Raw genomic sequence first — 19,233 nt, forward strand, 5'->3', positions numbered from 1 at the left:
TAGTCATGTTTTGTTTAGTTATTGGACTCTTTAGTTTCTGGCTTTTCACTCCCTTGTCTTGTTTCCATGATTACCCATTAGTTTCACCTGTTCCACGTTTGGACTCATTGTGCACTCTTGTTTGTCACCATAGCAACCCATTAGTTTTCACCTGTCACGTCACGCACCTGTTTCACGTTTTGAGTCACGCACCTGTTTTCGTTAATCATGTCTGTAGTATTTAAGTTCATTGTTTTCAGTTTGTCTTTCTGGTGACATCCCGCATGTATACTCTCCACACACCCTTATGACGTTTGCTGCGCTTTTTCATGCCGTTTTTTCATCCAAGTAAGTTTTCTTTATTCATGCCATAGTTTGCAAGTTCTGTTTAATTGTTCATAGTTTTTGCCAATGTGCAAGTTCTGTGTTGATAGTCTAGTTTTGTACCTCCGCCCCTGTGCGCGCCTTTTGTTTGATCCTTTTTTTTTGTAGTTATAGTGTTTAAATAAATCATGTATTTACCTTCACGCCACATCTGGTCCAATTCACTTGCGCCTCGGGAGAACAAACCAAGCCATAGTCCAAGTCTTGACAGAAATCGGGAGAAATTCGGGAGAATGGTTGCCCCGGGAGATTTTCGGGAGGGGCGCTGAAATTCGGGAGTCTCCCGGGAAAATGGGGAGGGTTGGCAAGTATAGTGATGGGTGATTAGCCAAGGAGACGCCAAGAGGAATCGTCGAACAAAAAGCTGTATTTGTTTCAGCGAGCCTCGGACTAGAGCTGCAGCTCTAGGAGAAGAAGTGGGTCGAATCTCTTCATTCAATCAATCAATCAATGTTTACTTATATAGCCCTAAATCACAAGTGTCTCAAAGGGCTGCACAAGCCACAACGACATCCTCAGTTCAGATCCCGCATCATGGCAAGAAAAAAAGTCAACCTAATGGGATTGATTTTTGATTGATTGAGACTTTTATTAGTAGATGGCACAGTACAGTACATATTCCGTACAATTGACCACTAAATGGTAACACCCGAATACGTTTTTCAACTTGTTTAAGTCGGGGTCCACGTTAATCAATTCATGATACAGATATATACTATCAGCATAATACAGTCATCACACAAGTTAATCATCAGAGTATATACATTGAATTATTTACAATCCGGGGGGTGTGATGTGGAGGGGGTTGCGGCGGGGGGCGGGGGCTTAAGTTTGGTTGATATCAGCACTTCAGTCATCAACAATAATATCACCTGAGAAATGGACATTGTAACAGTGTAGGTCAGACTTGGTAGGATATGTACAGCGAGCAGTGAACATAGTGAGTTGGGAAAGCATAAGAACAAGTATATACATTTGATTATTTACAATCCGGGGAGGTGGGATGTGGTGGGGGGAGGGTGTTAGTCTAGAGCAGTGGTTCTTAACCTGGGTTCGATGGAACCCTAGGGGTTCGGTGAGTCCGGCTCAGGGGTTCGGCGGAGGTCAAGACACACCCGACTCATCGTGTAAATAAAAACTTCTCCCTATCGGCGTATTACGGATACGGAAACAGCTGACTGATTTGCAGGTGTGTAATTTGTTGTGAGTTTGTGCACTGTGTTGGTTTTGTTGTTTGAACAAGGTGTTGTTCATGCACGGTTCATTTTGTGCACCAGTGAAAAAACATGTTAACACTTTAGTATGGGTAACATATTCACCATTAATTAGTTGCTTATTAACATGCAAATTAGTAACATATTGGCTCTTAACTAGTCATTATTAAGTACTTATCAATGCCTTATTCGGCATGGCCTTATTACAACCCTAACCCTCTAACCCTGGTCCTAACCCTCTAACCCTAACCCTAACCAAATAACCCTAAATTAAGTCTTTGTTACTTAGAATGTGTTCCCCATACTAAAGTGTTACCAAAAACATATAACTTTGTCTTGAATTTGAAAAAAAAAACATTTTATTTTTCACTAAAGAAGGGTTCGGTGAATGCGCATATGAAACTTGTGGGGTTCGGTACCTCCAACAAGGTTAAGAACCACTGGTCTAGAGGTAGGGTGAGAAGCTCTGCCATCCGGGGGGAGCTCAAAGTAAAGCCGCTGCTCCTCCACATCGAGAAGAGCCAGATGAGGTGGTTTGGGCACCCGAACGCATCCCTAGGGAGGTGTTTAGGGCACGTCCGACCGGTAAGAGGCTACGGGGAAGAAAGACCCAGGACACGTTGGGAAGACTATGTCTCCCAGCTTGCCTGGGAACGCTTCGGGATCCCCCCGGGAGGAGCTGGACAAAGTGGCTGGGGGGAGGAAAGTCTGGGCTTCCCTGCTTAGGCTGCTGCCCCCGCGACCCGACCTCGGATAAGCGGAAGAAGATGGATTTATGGATGGAAAAAATGTGGCCGTATATACAGGTAAAAGCCAGTAAATTAGAATATTTTGAAAAACTTGATTTATTTCAGTAATTGCATTCAAAAGGTGTAACTTGTACATTATATGTATTCATTGCACACAGACTGATGCATTCAAATGTTTATTTCATTTAATTTTGATGATTTGAAGTGGCAACAAATGAAAATCCAAAATTCCGTGTGTCACAAAATTTGAATATTACTTAAGGCTAATACAAAAAAGGGATTTTTAGAAATGTTGGCCAACTGAAAAGTATGAAAATGAAAAATATGAGCATGTACACCTCAATTACTGCGTTAATGCGGCGTGGCATGGAGTTGATGAGTTTCTGGCACTGCTCAGGTGTTATGAGAGCCCAGGTTGCTCTGATAGTGGCCTTCAACTCTTCTGCGTTTTTGGGTCTGGCATTCTGCATCTTCCTTTTCACAATACCCCACAGATTTTCTATGGGGCTAAGGTCAGGGGAGTTGGCGGGCCAATTTAGAACAGAAATACCATGGTCCGTAAACCAGGCACGGGTAGATTTTGCGCTGTGTGCAGGCGCCAAGTCCTGTTGGAACTTGAAATCTCCATCTCCATAGAGCAGGTCAGCAGCAGGAAGCATGAAGTGCTCTAAAACTTGCTGGTAGACGGCTGCGTTGACCCTGGATCTCAGGAAACAGAGTGGACCGACACCAGCAGATGACATGGCACCCCAAACCATCACTGATGGTGGAAACTTTACACTAGACTTCAGGCAACGTGGATCCTGTGCCTCTCCTGTCTTCCTCCAGACTCTGGGACCTCGATTTCCAAAGGAAATGCTAAATTTGCATGGTTGGGTGATGGTTTGGGGTGCCATGTCATCTGCTGGTGTCGGTCCACTCTGTTTCCTGAGATCCAGGGTCAACGCAGCTGTCTACCAGCAAGTTTTAGAGCACTTCATGCTTCCTGCTGCTGACCTGCTCTATGGAGATGGAGATTTCAAGTTCCAACAGGACTTGGCGCCTGCACACAGCGCAAAATCTACCCGTGCCTGGTTTACGGACCATGGTATTTCTGTTCTAAATTGGCCCGCCAACTCCCCTGACCTTAGCCCCATAGAAAATCTGTGGGGTATTGTGAAAAGGAAGATGCAGAATGCCAGACCCAAAAACGCAGAAGAGTTGAAGGCCACTATCAGAGCAACCTGGGCTCTCATAACACCTGAGCAGTGCCAGAAACTCATCGACTCCATGCCACGCCGCATTAACGCAGTAATTGAGGCAAAAGGAGCTCCAACCAAGTATTGAGTATTGTACATGCTCATATTTTTCATTTTCATACTTTTCAGTTGGCCAACATTTCTAAAAATCCCTTTTTTGTATTAGCCTTAAGTAATATTCTAATTTTGTGACACACGGAATTTTGGATTTTCATTTGTTACCACTTCAAATCATCAAAATTAAATGAAATAAACATTTGAATGCATCAGTCTGTGTGCAATGAATAAATATAATGTACAAGTTACACCTTTTGAATGCAATTACTGAAATAAATCAAGTTTTTCAAAATATTCTAATTTACTGGCTTTTACCTGTATGTATATATATATATATATATATATATATATATATATATTTATATATACGGCCACATTTTATTAACCCAATGCGGCCCCCGAATCAAAAAGTTTGGGGACCCCTGCTGTGAAAGATATCGATAGTGAGCCCGTGCAACATACTCCGGTACAGCAGAGGGTGGTATGCACCTTACGGCAACAACCCGCCGGAAAACTACAAGAAGAAGAAGTTGCAAGGGGGACTGTTGTTAGCGACGCACACTGCCAGAAACAAGTCGGAACAACGTGACTGTTGACGGAGTTGCTAAGTAAGACGGGCTAGTGTCTCTCTGCTCATTTGCGGCATAAAGTCAGAATTTTACTCACGAGTCGCACAAGATATATTTTGAGTTGACAGTGTCGAAGATTCCAGAAGGAAAACAAGCGCGATGTCTGTGACGGTGAAAATGTACCTGCTGGACCAAGACGAGGCGGTGAGGGAGATCCGTAAATTCGAAGTGGACCGATACAGGATCCACTTCGACGATCTCAGCAGGAACATCTGCGACGTGTTCACCAACCTGAAGAACGCCGCTTTCAACATGTTCTACAGAGGTCAGTCAACATGTTCTACAGAGGTCAGACACTTGCACACTTTTTAAGTTCAATGTTGGAGACGATCGACGTGTTTATTTTGTCACAGATGAGGAAGAACACCTGGTGGCGCTCTCCTCGTTTCAAGAGCTGGAGATGGGCGTGGCCTGCATGAAGGACGACACTCTCCATGTTTACATCAAAGGTACATGACGTGTTTTGCCCTCCTAAAATATTTACAATAAGGAAGTGGTTTATTATTTCTTCGGTCAGTGGTCAACAAAGCAAACAAACAGTTTTACATTCATAAATTGACAATTTTACAAACCGAAAGGGTTTAGGCTGACCCCATAAACCAGTGTTTTGCCGTGAAATACAGTCTGGTACGCTGTGGGAGATTATGTCATTTCACCTAATTGGGTTAAAAATAGAGATGTCCGATAACGGCAACCGAAAGGGTTTAGGCTGACCCCATAAACCAGTGTTTTGCCGTGAAATACAGTCTGGTATGCTGTGGGAGATTATGTCATTTCACCTAATTGGGTTAAAAATAGAGATGTCCGATAACGGCTTTTTTGCCGATATTGTCCAACTCTTAATTGCTGATTCCGATATCAACCAATACCAGAGGTGGGACCAAGTCATTGTTTTGCAAGTCACAAGTAAGTCTCAAGTCTTTGCCCTCAAGTCCGAGTCAAGTCCCGAGTCAAGACAGGCAAGCCCCGAGTCAAGTCCAAAGTCAAGACTGGAAAGTCTCAAGTCAAGTCCTAAGTCCTGCATTTTGAGTTTCGAGTCCTTTCAAGTCTTTTAACCACAGACTAATATATTAACACAGATTGTGTATGCTTTTCAAACGCTGTATTTATTTATTAAAACAAGTGCATTTTAAATTGCAGGAAAGAAAATTGTGCTGACATTGCACTTTATAATAGCACTATTAACCAGTCATTTTAAACATTAACTCATTCCTTTACAGAACAAACACATTGAAAAATAAAGTGCAAATGTACTTATTTGTACAAAAGTGTTAACATTGAAAAAACATGACATATACGTGAACATAACAAAAAAGTTGTACTTTTTATATGTCAGGGCCCTATGCTGCATTGCATTTGCAAAAGACCAAATTAGCCAAGAGTCTGTCAGTCATTTGTGCACGATGGGGGCGTAGTATGATGCCACCATGGCTGAAAACTCGCTCCACTGGAGCACTGGAGGCAGGCACTGCCAAGACTCTCATGGCCACTCGGAACAGTGAAGGAAGAGTCTTCATGTTCAATGCCCAGAACAAAAGGGGGAAGAGAGTTGTTTTGGGTTGGTGCACTACTTGTAAGTGTATCTTGTGTTTTTTATGTTGATTTAATTAAAAAAAAAAAGAAAAAAAAAATTATTTCTTGTGCGGCCCGATACCAATCGATCCACGGACCAGTACCGGGCCGTGGCCCGGTGGTTGGGGACCACTGAGGTAAACAACCAACAGTATGTCAGAAAGCTAGCTAAAACGGTACACATATTCATAATATAGTATACATTTTAACTGACCTTTATTTTACTATTTTTGTCTTTTTTTAGGTGGCTAAAATACGCGGTGCTGCTGACCGCCGTCTAACGTTACGTGTGATATATTGACTAACGTAACCCTGCTTAAAAAAAATCACTGAACAAAAAGTATGAATAAGGTAGTGAACTGCAACAGATTCCCGTGTTTGCAATAACGTTATAACGTTAGCAGTGAGTTTACAGCCTCACTGATTTAACTACACAGCAAATAAAAGTCACGTTACTTAGCCAATAAACGTTATCTTACATTCAAAACTTACCCTTCTTTGTGCAACTTCAAATGCCGGACGAAGTTGGAAGTTGTTGCCTCTCCATCAGTAATTTTCGAACCGCATGTGTTGCATACTGCAAACCGTTTTGTGTTGACCACCTCGTAATTTTTATACCCAAACAAAATTATTTTAGGTATTATTTTTTGTTCACTGGCGTGTGGTTTGGACATGTCTTCTTCGTTGGTTGTCCTGCAATTTGATTGGATGAATGCTGTGTGATGAAAACAAAGTAGATCTAATTTGATTGGCTGTTGTACTGAGACCACACCAGCTGACACACGCAACGCTGATAGACAAGTACACAATGAAAAATACGGAGCGCTCCCGAATAACTTTTTCATCTTTGGGTTTGGGGGAAAGTAGCAAGTCATGTCAAGTCATGTCAATTCAAAAGGCTCAAGTCCAAGTGAAGTCACAAGTCATTGATGTTAAAGTCTAAGTCGAGTTGCAAGTCTTTTTACATTTTGTCAAGTCGAGTCTAAAGTCATCAAATTCATGACTCGAGTCTGACTCGAGTCCAAGTCATGTGACTCGAGTCCACACCTCTGACCAATACCGATATATACAGTCGTGGAATTAACACATGAGTATGCCTAATTTTGTTGGGATGCTCCGCTGGATGCATTAAACAATGTAAAAAGGTTTTCCAAAATAAATCAACTCAAGTTATGGAAAAAAAATGCCAACATGGCACTGCCATATTTATTATTGAAGTCACAAAGTGCACTATTTTTTTTAACATGCCTCAAAACAGCAGCTTGGAATTTGGGACATGCTCTCCCTGAGAGAGCAGGAGGAGGTTGAGGTGGGCGGGGTTGAGGTAGGGGATAGCGGGGCTGTATATTGTAGCGTCCCGGAAGAGTTAGTGCTGCAAGGGGTTCTGGGTATTTGTGCTGTTGTGTTTATGTTGTGTTACGGTACGGATGTTCTCCCGAAATGTGTTTGTCATTCTTGTTTGGTGTGGGTTCACAGTGTGGCGCATATTTGTAACAGTGTTAAAGTTGTTTATACGACCAACCTCAGTGTGACCTGTATGGCTGTATTCACTTGTGTGTGTGAAAAGCTGTAGATATTATGTGATTGGGCCGGCACGCAAAGGCAGTACTGTACTTCTGTACTTCTCCCTACGTCCGTGTACCACTCCGTACAGCGGCGTTTTAAAAAGTCATACATTTTACTTTTAGAAACCGATGCCGATTATTTCCGATATCACATTTTAAAGCATTTATCGGCAGTCCGATATAATCGGACATCTCTAGTTAAAAATATTTTTTGCACACAAGTCATTATAATCCGTAAATAATGTGCCGTTGTTGAGTGTCTGTACTGTCTAGAGCTTGTAATCGTATAATATTCTTCCATATCAATAGGTGGCAGCAGGTAGCTAATTGCTTTGTAGATGTCAGGAACACGTGTGTCATGATCACAATATGCAGGTAAAAAGGTATCTTATGCTTAAACCAAAAATAAACAAAAGGCGAGTGCCGCTAAGAAAATGCATTGAAGCTTAGGCATGGCTACGCAAAACAGAACTAAAACTGAACTGGCTGCACAGTAAACAAAACACAAAAATGCTGGACGACAGCAAAGACTTACAGCGTGGGGAGCAGAGAAGGCGTCCACAAAATACATCCGTAGATGACATGACAATCAACAATGTCCCCACAAAGAAAGATAAAAACAACTGAAGTAGTCTGGATTGCGAAAACAAAGCAGGTGCGGGGAATAGCGGTCCAGGAAGACATGAAACTGCAACAGGAAAATACCAACAAAACAGGAAAAAACACCAAAATAAGAGCGCAAGACAGGAACTAAAACACCAGGAAAACAGCAAAAAACTCCAAATAAGTCACGGCGTGATGTGACAGGTCGTGACAGTACACCTACTTTGAGACAAGAGCTATAGTGATGCATGCTAGGTTATGGTTTAAATTCATATCTAACAGTTGCGAGAACGACTTTTTACTGTCAATATCGGCTACTGAGTTTCGTTTTTTAATGATTTCTGCATGTGATAGATAGATGGATAGATAGATAGATAGGTCTTTATTGTCATTGCACAACTACAACGAAACTTTGTTTTCAGCACAGACCCGTTCAAGATTAGACAAACAGTGTACAAGGTTACAGAAAAGGAACACTGATGGGTTGCCACAAGGCGCCCCTTAAAAGATGGGGAAAAAGGTAAAACGCTGGGGAAGGATGAGTAAAAAAATACAATCTTAGGAGCCCAGTCTGGAGTGGGAAAAAAACCTCCATAGCAAAAGCACATATACATATTATACAACGTACATCTCGAGATATCTAGCAACAGAGGGGAGGGCGTGCGGGGTCATGGTGGTAGGCCGCAGCTCTCAGGCGCTGACCATCCTTTCATCACCCTTATGGGATTTGCGTCGAGGGCGTTGGATTGGGGGGGGTATGTGTGGTGTATATTTTTTTGGATGCATGTTTGTGTGTAAGCCTGCAGTGTGTCTCTGTTCCGCGGCCTTGATCTTGTGCAGTCGCTAGTCCAAAGTCAACAACAACAACAACAGGTGTGTGTCCATGAGAGACAAGAAAGCAGTTTGTTGTGTCTTCGCTGCACTGTCCTTCGGGAGAGTCTCGAAGCCAGGGAAACAATCCAAGTTAGAATGTTTTTTTATGAATGAAACAAAAATTTGCTTTTCACTCTAAATTGTCTATAACTGGTCCTCAAACAGTCAGACAGTCCGATGTTATCTAAATCACAAGAGTGTCCACAGTTCTTCCCGCATCCTCCAATCATTTGTGGCAGATTTGGGCTACTTTGAAGACTGCCAGCAACTTCCAATTTGTCGACAAACCAGAGCAACGCTTACTCCAATCAGCAGATGTCCTGTTGTCATAATTCCCAATAGGTAGATATCTTCACGTCCTCGACAGAACAGGGTCACCAGGCACGCGGCACTCCTTCTTCTCCCTAGAGTCCGTGTCCAGCAACAACCACTCCGTCACGACAAGCAGGTTCCCCCAAACCCAAGATCTTGTCAATTTCGTTGAGGCCAGTTAAATAGTTCCAATGTTTAGATTTGGAGAGCAGTGCAAAAAGAGGCAACAAGAAAGTTAAGACAAGACAAAGAAGCAAGCAGGAGAGAATACACCTTGTACACAACATAAACACTGTTCAAATACATACACAGTAAAGACATAGACCAACAGTTGTGAAATTTCCTTGTACACGTGTTGGTTAAACATTTCTACCAATAAAATGCAAATATAGCAGTGTTTTTCAACCTTTTCTGAGCAAAGGCACATTTTTTTCATTGAAAAAATCCCCAGTAGAAATCATTGAAAAATGAAACTCAGCAGCTGTAATTGACAATTAAAAAGTTGTTCTCGCAATTGTTGGCTATACCTTTAAGCCATAACCAAGCATGCATCACTATAGCTCTTGTCTCAAAGTAGGTGTACTGTCACCACCTGTCACATCACGCCGTGACTTAGTTAGTTTTTTGCTGTTTTCCTGTGTGTGGTGTTTCAGTTCTTGTCTTGCGCTCCTCTTTTGGTGGCTTTTTCTCTTTTGTTGGTATTTTCCTGTAGCAGTTTCATGTCTTCCTTGAACGCTATTCCCCGCACCTGCTTTGTTTTCGCAATCAAGACTATTTAAATTGTGCAGACGCTATTCTTCTTTGTGGTGACATTGTTGATTGTCATGTCATGTACGGATGTACTTTGTGAACCCCGTCTGCTCCACACGCTGTAAGTCTTTGCTGTCGTCCAGCATTCTGTTTTTGTTTACTTTGCAGCCAATTCAGTTTTAGTTTCGTTTTGCATAGCCTTCCCTAAACTTCAATGCGAAAGCCATTTATCAACAACACCCAGAAACGCCGCCGGCTTCGATGGGCCCGAGCTTATCTAAGATGGAGTGATGCAAAGTGGAAAAGTGTTCTGTGGTCTGACGAGTCCACATTTCAAGTTGTTTTTGGAAACTGTGGACGTCGTGTCCTCCGGACCAAAGAGGAAAAGAACCATCCGGACTGTTATAGGCGCAAAGTTCAAAAGCCAGCATGGTATGGGGGTGTATTAGTGCCCAATGCATGGGTAACTTACACATCTGTGAAGGCAACATTAATGCTGAAAGGTACATACAGGTTTTGGAGCAACATACTGTTGCCATCCAAGCAACGTTATCATGGACGCCCCTGCTTATTTCAGCAAGACAATGCCAAGCCACGTGCTACAACAGCGTGGCTTCATAGTAAGAGTGTGGGTACTAGACTGGCCTGCCTGTAGTCCAGACCTGTCTCCCATTGAAAATGTGTGGCGCAATATGAAGCCTAAAATACCACAACAGAAACCCCGGACTGTTGAACAACTTAAGCTGTACATCAAGCAAGAATGGGAAATAATTCCACCTAAAAAGCTTCAAAAATTAATCTCCTCAGTTCCCAAACGTTTACTGAGTGTTGTTAAAGGAAAGGCCATGTAACACAGTGGTAAAAATGTCCCTGTGACAATTTTTTTGCAATGTGTTGCTGCCATTAAATTCTAAGTTAATGATTATTTGAAAAAAAAAAAAAAAAGTTTCTCAGTTGGAACATTAAATATCTTGTCTTTGCAGTCTATTCAATTGAATATAAGTTGAAAAGGATTTGCAAATCATTGTATTCTGTATTTTAAGATTTACACAACGTGCCAACTTCACTGGTTTTGGGTTTTGTATATAGTTTTTATTCACAAGTGCTTCAGAGGGCTTCACAAACCTCAACGACATCCCCTGATGTGAACCCACATCCGGGCAATGAAAAACTGCAAAAATCCCAAGTGGAAAACAGCAGAAACCGGGGGACGGCGATGACAGGGTGCAATGGATGCCAAGTGAGAAGCAGCAGGTCAACTGGTCCGAAACAGTCTTTTTGAAAGCTAGATTATATAAATATAAAGGTGAGACGTAAATGCTTCTCTAATTGTTGCCGTTACGGCATTCCAGATTACTGGAGCCCGAATAGAAAATATATACATATATAAAATAATAATAGGTAATACACGGGATACACGGTCAGAAAAAACGTGAGACTTACATAATTGTGCCAAACACGCTGAATTTATCCACAACCTGGGCCCACTGGCGGCCCCACACACTCTTAAAGGGACAGTACTAATTTGAAAACAATAACATTTTCCAGCCAAGTATCCTAAATAAACATAAATTAAATACTGAATACATGCTATGGGTTATACTAATAATAATAATAATGATACTTATAATTATTCAAAACATCCATTCCCCTGGATTTATTCAGTAATATATAAATACATTTCAACAACCAGATATGGCGCCTACAGTTATTATTATTGTGGTACTGTTAAATGTGCTCAAAAAGTACTTATACACACACTGAAATTGTTTGACCAACATTTTTTTTAATAACTAAAACAAACTCTGTTAGAAAAAGCCACTGTTTTGCATGTTTTGTGTTTCTTTTACTGATATTGTTTTAGTTAGTATTGTATCTGTTTTAAAGGCAAAGTTGTTGTTGTTTTAAATATTGTTTTTTACTGTATTTAAATTAAAAGTATAATGTATTAATATGTTATTATTAAGTAAAAATGTATTATTTTTTATTTTTGCTGTCGTTGTGGCGTCCTACTCTGTTCAGCGGTCCTTGAACTTACCGTAAAAACACTTCAGTATCGCAATCCTCGATCACTCTGTTCGAAGAGAGCACAGCTCTTAGGTTTTATGTGCACAATTAAATATTTTAGTCGCTCAGACAGTAATGTGTTTATACAATTTTATACACTCTTTATTTGACTTGCCCTGAGGTTGTATTACATGTTATAGTGCTTGCCAATCCTATCATGACGTCCTCCTTTATTCCCCCCCCCCCCAAAAAAAAATCAGCCATGACGACTAATAAAAAAAAAGCCTGCAAGTGAGAAGACAAAAAAAAATATATATATATATATATAAAAACATAGATTATCTGTACTAGTCTGAAGGCAAGCAAATCTATCCAGCTGTCCAACTGAAAACCCAAACTCGTTTAAAAAAATAAATATATATATATATATATATATATATATATATATATATATATATATATATATATATATATATATATATATATTTTTTTTTTTTTTTTTTTTTTTTTATATATATATATATATATATATATTTTTTTTTTTTAAACGAGTTTGGGTTTTCAGTTGGACAGCTGGATAGATTTGCTTGCCTTCAGACTAGTACAGATAATCTATGTTTTAATGTTATCTGATGTATCTGTATAATGTCAAAAATCCTCATATCGGCCCAATATTTACACCTACTTTGTACAGTCATTTATGGCCAAAAGAGCCAGATCGCGGATATAAGCGGGCGTAATGAAATTCCTCTGTAGGGTGGATAAAGAATTATTTTGAACAAGGTTAAATACAGTTCCCCGTATAATACAATGAGAATGTTATATTGCTCAATTATTCTACCTTATTTCAATTATTGTGCAGAAATATGGGGAAATACATATCACAGCAACATAATGCCTTTATTTATTTCACAGAAAATAGCGATTCGTATTATTAGTATTAGTAGGATATAGAGACCACACAAATCCACTCTTCATTAGGTCAGGATTATTCAAACTAAAATACATTGTAGAATTGCATACTCTATTAGTGATGTTCAAAGCTAGAAATAAAGTTCTTCCGAAGGACTTATAAAAGTTATTTGTGTTCACGTCTGAAGACGGGAACCACAGAAATCCGTATGATTTTAAACATCCAAGAGTGCCAACAAATTTGAAGCAAATGTGCTTGGGGGACGGCGTGGCGCAGTGGGGTAGTGGCCGTGCGCAACCCAAGGGTCCCTGGTTCAATCCCCACCTAGTACCAACCTCGTCATGTCCGTTGTGTCCTGAGCAAGACACTTCACCCTTGCTCCTGATGGGTGCTGGTTAGCGCCTTGCATGGCAGCTCCCTCCATCAGTGTGTGAATGTGCGTGTGAATGGGTAAATGTGGAAGTAGTGTCAAAGCGCTTTGAGTACCTTGAAGGTAGAAAAGCGCTATACAAGTACAACCCATTTATCATTTGTCTGTTGCTGGTGTGAAAGCATGGAATTCTCTAGACAAAGACTTAAAAAGTTACAAGAATATCTTTGAATTTAAAAAGAGTTACAAAAAGAGACAACTGGAATTATATCAAACTGATTTAGATTTTAAATTGGACGTGTCATTTTGAAAATGCTTAAACGAAAATTAAAAGTATGTTGGAGTTGGGGTGTTGGTGGAGGGAACAGTGATAAAGTCATCTAAAATAATTTGTGTTAAAAAGGGGGCAGATAAATATAAGAATAGTATTCTTCCATCTGCTCCTTTCTGATCATGGAAATATATAAGAAACAAAAAAACAATGAAAGTGTCAACTGTATATGGCTTGTATATATGCATTTTCATGAAAGGAATAAAAAGAAATGATGATGAAGAAGGCTAAAGAAGAAAAACAAAGACATGTCCAGTGTTTCCCACAGGACAGGCATCTATTTGTGGTGGTGTGGTCGGGGGCGGGGGGTGACAGTGGCAGCGGCGATGACCAAGAAGAACGCGGAGTTGGAATATAAGTACAACACTTTATGTACATATTTAGCTCATTAAAATTACCGACTAGAAGGCGAGAAACACTTTATTTCAACAGACTCTGGCGCCGTACCTGTCGTCAAAACTCCAAAGACCGACTGCACAGTTGCACTAACAAAATAAGAGTCTCAGAAAGCTGGCGTGCACAAGCTAGCAAGCTACGGAGTTTGCCGACAATGTATTTATTGTAAAGTGTATACAAAGGAGTACAGAAGCTGGACAAATAAGATGCCAAAAACCAACCACTTTCATGTGGTATTGGACAGAAAGGAGGACTTTTTTTCTCCTCCATTCGAAAATGCGGACGTTATCAGCACCACTGTCTGATTCCAATCAATGCAAGTCATCACAATCAGGTAATACACCAACTTATATTCTTGTCTTCATGAAAGAAAGGAATCTATATGTGTTAAACATGCTTGTATTATTTTTAAACACCTTTAACTTGTTAACAATATTAACTATATGTGTTAAAACATGCTTGTATTATCTTTAAACACCTTTAACTTGTTAACAATATTAACTATATGTGTTAAACATGCTTGTATTATCTTCAAACACCTTTAACTTGTTAACAATATTAACTATATGTGTTAAACATGCTTGTATTGTCATTAAACACCTTTAACTTGTTAACAATATTAACTATATGTATTAAACATACTTGTATTATCATTAAACACCTTTAATTTATTAACAATATGTGTTAAACATGCTTGTATTATCTTTAAACACCTTTAACTTGTTAACAATATTAATTATATGTATTAAACAAACTTGTATTATCATTAAACACCTTTAATTTATTAACAATATTAACTATATGTGTTAAACATGCTTGCATTATCATTAAACACCTTTAACTTGTTAACAAAAACATATATTTCATAAATAAGTAAATATAAATTATATATATGAATGAGGTAGATCCCCACGACTTGATCAATTGAAAAGTAGCTCGCCTGCAGAAAAAGTGTGAGCACCCCTGAGTTACACCCATCTGAACAGGTCAGCCACCTGTTTAAAGCCCGATCACAGTTGAAATCTTGAAATGAAGGGCCTTTAATGGCCAAAACATTAACCTGGACAACATTTTAACAGCTGGTTGGCTCAGATTTTATTATTTTCATTGCATTCACATGCTGCAGTGGACAGTGGACAATTTAGCTTCATTATTAATGCAGTATCTGAAGCACCGTCTCCATGTGTGTTTATTGACAACGGTTATAACCTGGACACGTTAGCTCGTCGGTATGGTAACACGTGACGTGACAACAGCGGCGGTGTTAATGAAGCAGCGTCAGGCTGCTCACCGTGAGTGAAACGCTCGGTGAAATCGCGGATTAACGTTAAATATATGACGAGCCGCGAGCGATGCAGCTATAACTTATCTACCTACAACCTATATTACCCTCGTATTTTGATCCGGTCGGTCCGTTCTTTTACTCCGCCGTCTTCTTCTTCTTCTTCTTCTTCTTCTTCTTCTTCTTCTTCTGGCCCACCAGGTGAATTAAGTGCTATTGGCGGAGTTACAATGCATAGTAGGCTACCGCCACCTACTGCACCGGAGTTGTAACTACAAGCAACATTCACAAACAGTCCCATTGCTTTTATGAGCGGTCGAGCGAGTCAAAAGCCGAAAAATCCATTTGTGGCGGACGTAATTCTTTCGTGGCGGGCCGCCACAAATAAATGAATGTGTGGGAAACACTGCATGTCTGACTAAAGTGTGTTTGTGTCTAATAGACGCCCAGCATCTGAATGGTCGTCAAGAAGAACGTCCCCCTACAACACAGGACGGAAGCTCTACTTTGAAGCAGGAGGATCCCCAGCCCCCCCACATTAAAGAGGAAAAGGAGGAGCTCTGTATCAGTCAGTCAGGAGAAGAGTGTTTTTTCGGGCCGCGGGAGGCTGATCTCACCAAGTTGCCTCTGACTGGTGTCTCTGTGAAGACTGAAGACCATGAAGACAATCCACAAGTTGACAACCTCTTAGCTCCTCTATCAGATAGTGACGACTTAACATCACATTCAACTGAGGATGAAGATGAGGACTACATTCAAGAACCTTTGAGCAGCAATATAGACTGTGAGGGTGACATGAGGACTCACACTGACAACAAACATCCTGAATGCTCTAAAGATAGGAAAAAGAAGAAGAAGTCAAAAAAGAAGACAGGTAATAAACGTTTTACCTGCTCGTTTTGTGCAAAAAGCTTTTGTAGTAAAACTAATTATGCGCAACACACAAGAACACACACGGGAGAAAAACCTTTCAATTGCTCAGTTTGCAGCAGAGGTTTTTCTCAGAAGGCCGCATTAACTGTACACGTGAGAACGCACACAGGCGAAAAACCTTTCAGTTGCTCGGTTTGCTGCAATAGTTTTTCTCAAAAGTCCACGTTGACGTCACACATGAGGACACACACCGGAGAAAAGCCTTTCAATTGCTCAGTTTGTGCTGATACATTTTCTCACAAGGCCACGTTGACTGCACACATAAGAAGACACACAGGAGAAAAACCCTTCAATTGCTCAGTTTGCCGCGTTAGTTTTGCCCAGAAAGCCGGGTTGACTTCACACATGAGAACGCATACGGGAGGAAAACCTTTCATTTGTTCAGTTTGTGGAGATACGTTTTCTCTGAGGTCCAAAATGAAATTACACAAGAGAATACACACAGGAGAGAAACCTTTTATTTGTCCAATTTGTGGTGATAAATTTTCTCTGAGGGACAGCCTGAAATTACACATGAGGAAAACACACGAGATAAAAACATTTTAGTTGTCCAGTTTGTGATAAAGGTTATTGTGAAAAGCAAAGTTTGACAGCACGCACGTCGACACGCAACAGAGAATAAATGTTTTCCTGTCCAGTTTGTGCTATATGATTGTCAAGTTGTAGAAGCGGAATGTCTTACGTGATAAGAAGAAGTAGTAGTAGAAGTAGAAGTAGTAATATTAGTAGTTTATTTCTGTCATTTATACGTCACTTCAATAGTGATGATCTGTTGTGTGTATGATACCAGATTCCCTCATGAGTTCCAGGTTAGTGTGTCACTGAGAACAGCAGCTACATTATTTTAAATCAACTCTGAAGCAAATAAACAATGTTGACTAACATGTTCAGACATTCTGATTAATTGATGACAACATGGATGGAGTTTTCCTTCACATCAAAAGTGTGTTTGGTATATTATCGGTCTTTATGATGGCACCAACATTTGCTTCATCAGTTCATAGAGTGAGCTGGAAACCACACATCAAGTACATACTACATAAAGTGGCAATAAATATTGAATAAGGCAAAATAAGTCCTGAATCAAGTAATTTCATACTCTGTACTGTTAATTGGTGTTGTTGTAACTTAAATTTGATTTGTAATCGATTTGTAAATTGATATTGTTTGAAAATATTTAAGTCTTTATCGTATCCAAAAAAATGACACAAAAGTTGGTCATTTCATTGGTATTAATGAGATTGTGAAGGACTGTTATTGATCCAAAGTTTTTCTTGTTTAGAAGCTACATACAATATTAACTGTTCTTGGTTCATGCACAAGATAAATATGTATAAAGTGCTTGGATGTATTCATTAAATCAATGTATTTCTCTGCTACACTGCATTCATTTTACTTTTATCTCTAAATCAAATTTACATGGGATTATAACTGCAATCTAAGTGTCAACCTATATTGTAGCAAGTACCGTACTGTTAACATAAGTCAAATGTATGTCTTTTTTAGAACTCAGTGCTGTCCTTGAAATGTTTGGTCTAACTCAGCCTGTAAACAAGCCCACCCACAGCAGTAATTGTATCATTACTAAGGGTCTTGGCTTTTTTTTAAATGTGAATGTTGTCGATGCTGCTTTTTTTCATTTCTGTGTTTTTTATTTTTTTATTTGACTTTACTGGTAAACCCAAACCAGCAGTTGAGTCTGCGGTTGCTTGGAGAAGACCGACAGCATAAGTACACCGTTTGTGGAAATGATTGGGTTTGAAAACATCCCATGTGCTGATGTTGATGATCCGCTGAACTCTTATATACATCGAGTGTTGTGAATGTTTTGGATACCAGTGCTCCTGTGAAGGTTAGAATGGTTAACAATGGGCAAAAGGCACCAAGAAGAAATGAAGGCTTGGTTTACTACTCTGCAGCTATCTAGTCAACTAAATCTAGCATTTTACTCCTGTCACTAGAGATTATTCAGTCTGAGTCCATCAAAATGCTGCCACTAGATTTCTGACGTCTGTGCTGAACAGTTTGTTAACACGATTCTTTCATCGAGTTATAATCTGTCATTAAGCCCCTCTTAAAGAAGAGTAGTCTTGATGCCACAGTACTGAATAACTATCGGCCCATATCAAACCTGCCATTTTCAGGCAAAGTCCTAGAAAAGTTGTAAACCAACAGCTTAGTGACTTTCTCATGTATAACAACGTGTTTGATACTTTCCAATCAGGCTTTAGACCCCACCAAAGCACTGAGACCACTCTGATTAAGGTGACAAATGATATCCGCCTGAACAAGGACACAGGAAAAGCCTCAGTCTTGGTTTTGCTGGACCTGAGCGCTGCCTTTGACACAGTTGACCATACTATCTTATTACAGAGGTTAGGAAAACTGGGTGGGAATATCTGGTTCTGACCTTAAAGGGGAACATTATCACCAGACCTATGTAAGCGTCAATATATACCTTGATGTTGCAGAAAAAAGACCATATATTTTTTTAACCGATTTCCGAACTCTAATGGGTGAATTTTGGCGAATTAAACGCCTTTCTATTATTCACTCTCGGAGCGATGACGTCACAATGTGACGTCACATCGGGAAGCAATCCGCCATTTTCTCAAATACATTACAAACACCGAGTCAAATCAGCTCTGTTATTTTCCGTTTCTTCGACTGTTTTCCGTACCTTGGAGACATCATGCCTCGTCGGTGTGTTGTCGGAGGTTGTAACAACACGAACAGGGACGGATTCAAGTTGCACCAGTGGCCCAAAGATGCGAAAGTGGCAAGAAATTGGACGTTTGTTTCGCACACTTTACCGACGAAAGTTATGCTACGACAGAAATGGCAAGAATGGGTGGATATCCTGCGACACTCAGAGCAGATGCATTTCCAACTGGACTGGACAGATCAACTTTCAGGAAAAGAGAGCGGATGAGGGTATGTCTACAGAATATATTAATTGATGAAAACTGGGCTGTCTGCACTCTCAAAGTGCATGTTGTTGCCAAATGTATTTCATATGCTGTAAACCTAGTTCATAGTTGTTAGTTTCCTTTAATGCCAAACAAACACATACCAA

General features: G+C 40.1%; 1 protein-coding gene across 2 annotated transcripts; it reads left to right on the forward strand.

The window, feature by feature from the left end:
* The first annotated feature begins 3,992 nt into the window (after window positions 1-3,992).
* Window positions 3,993-17,303, forward strand: LOC133617084 (uncharacterized). Of its 2 annotated transcripts, none has more exons than XM_061976796.1 (3): window positions 3,993-4,515; window positions 4,604-4,699; window positions 15,667-17,302. In XM_061976796.1, exons 1-3 carry the CDS (start codon window positions 4,350-4,352, stop codon window positions 16,701-16,703), a joined length of 1,299 nt encoding a protein of 432 aa, XP_061832780.1. In that variant the 5' UTR covers window positions 3,993-4,349; the 3' UTR covers window positions 16,704-17,302. The 2 variants fall into 2 exon arrangements, with proteins under 2 accessions (XP_061832780.1, XP_061832781.1); XM_061976797.1 differs by having other exon boundaries at window positions 4,511-4,538; window positions 15,667-17,303.
* The last annotated feature ends 1,930 nt before the right edge of the window (window positions 17,304-19,233 follow it).

The sequence above is a fragment of the Nerophis lumbriciformis genome, linkage group LG16 (genome assembly GCF_033978685.3).
Source record: "Nerophis lumbriciformis linkage group LG16, RoL_Nlum_v2.1, whole genome shotgun sequence".
In the NCBI taxonomy this organism is placed as follows: Eukaryota; Metazoa; Chordata; class Actinopteri; order Syngnathiformes; family Syngnathidae; genus Nerophis; species Nerophis lumbriciformis.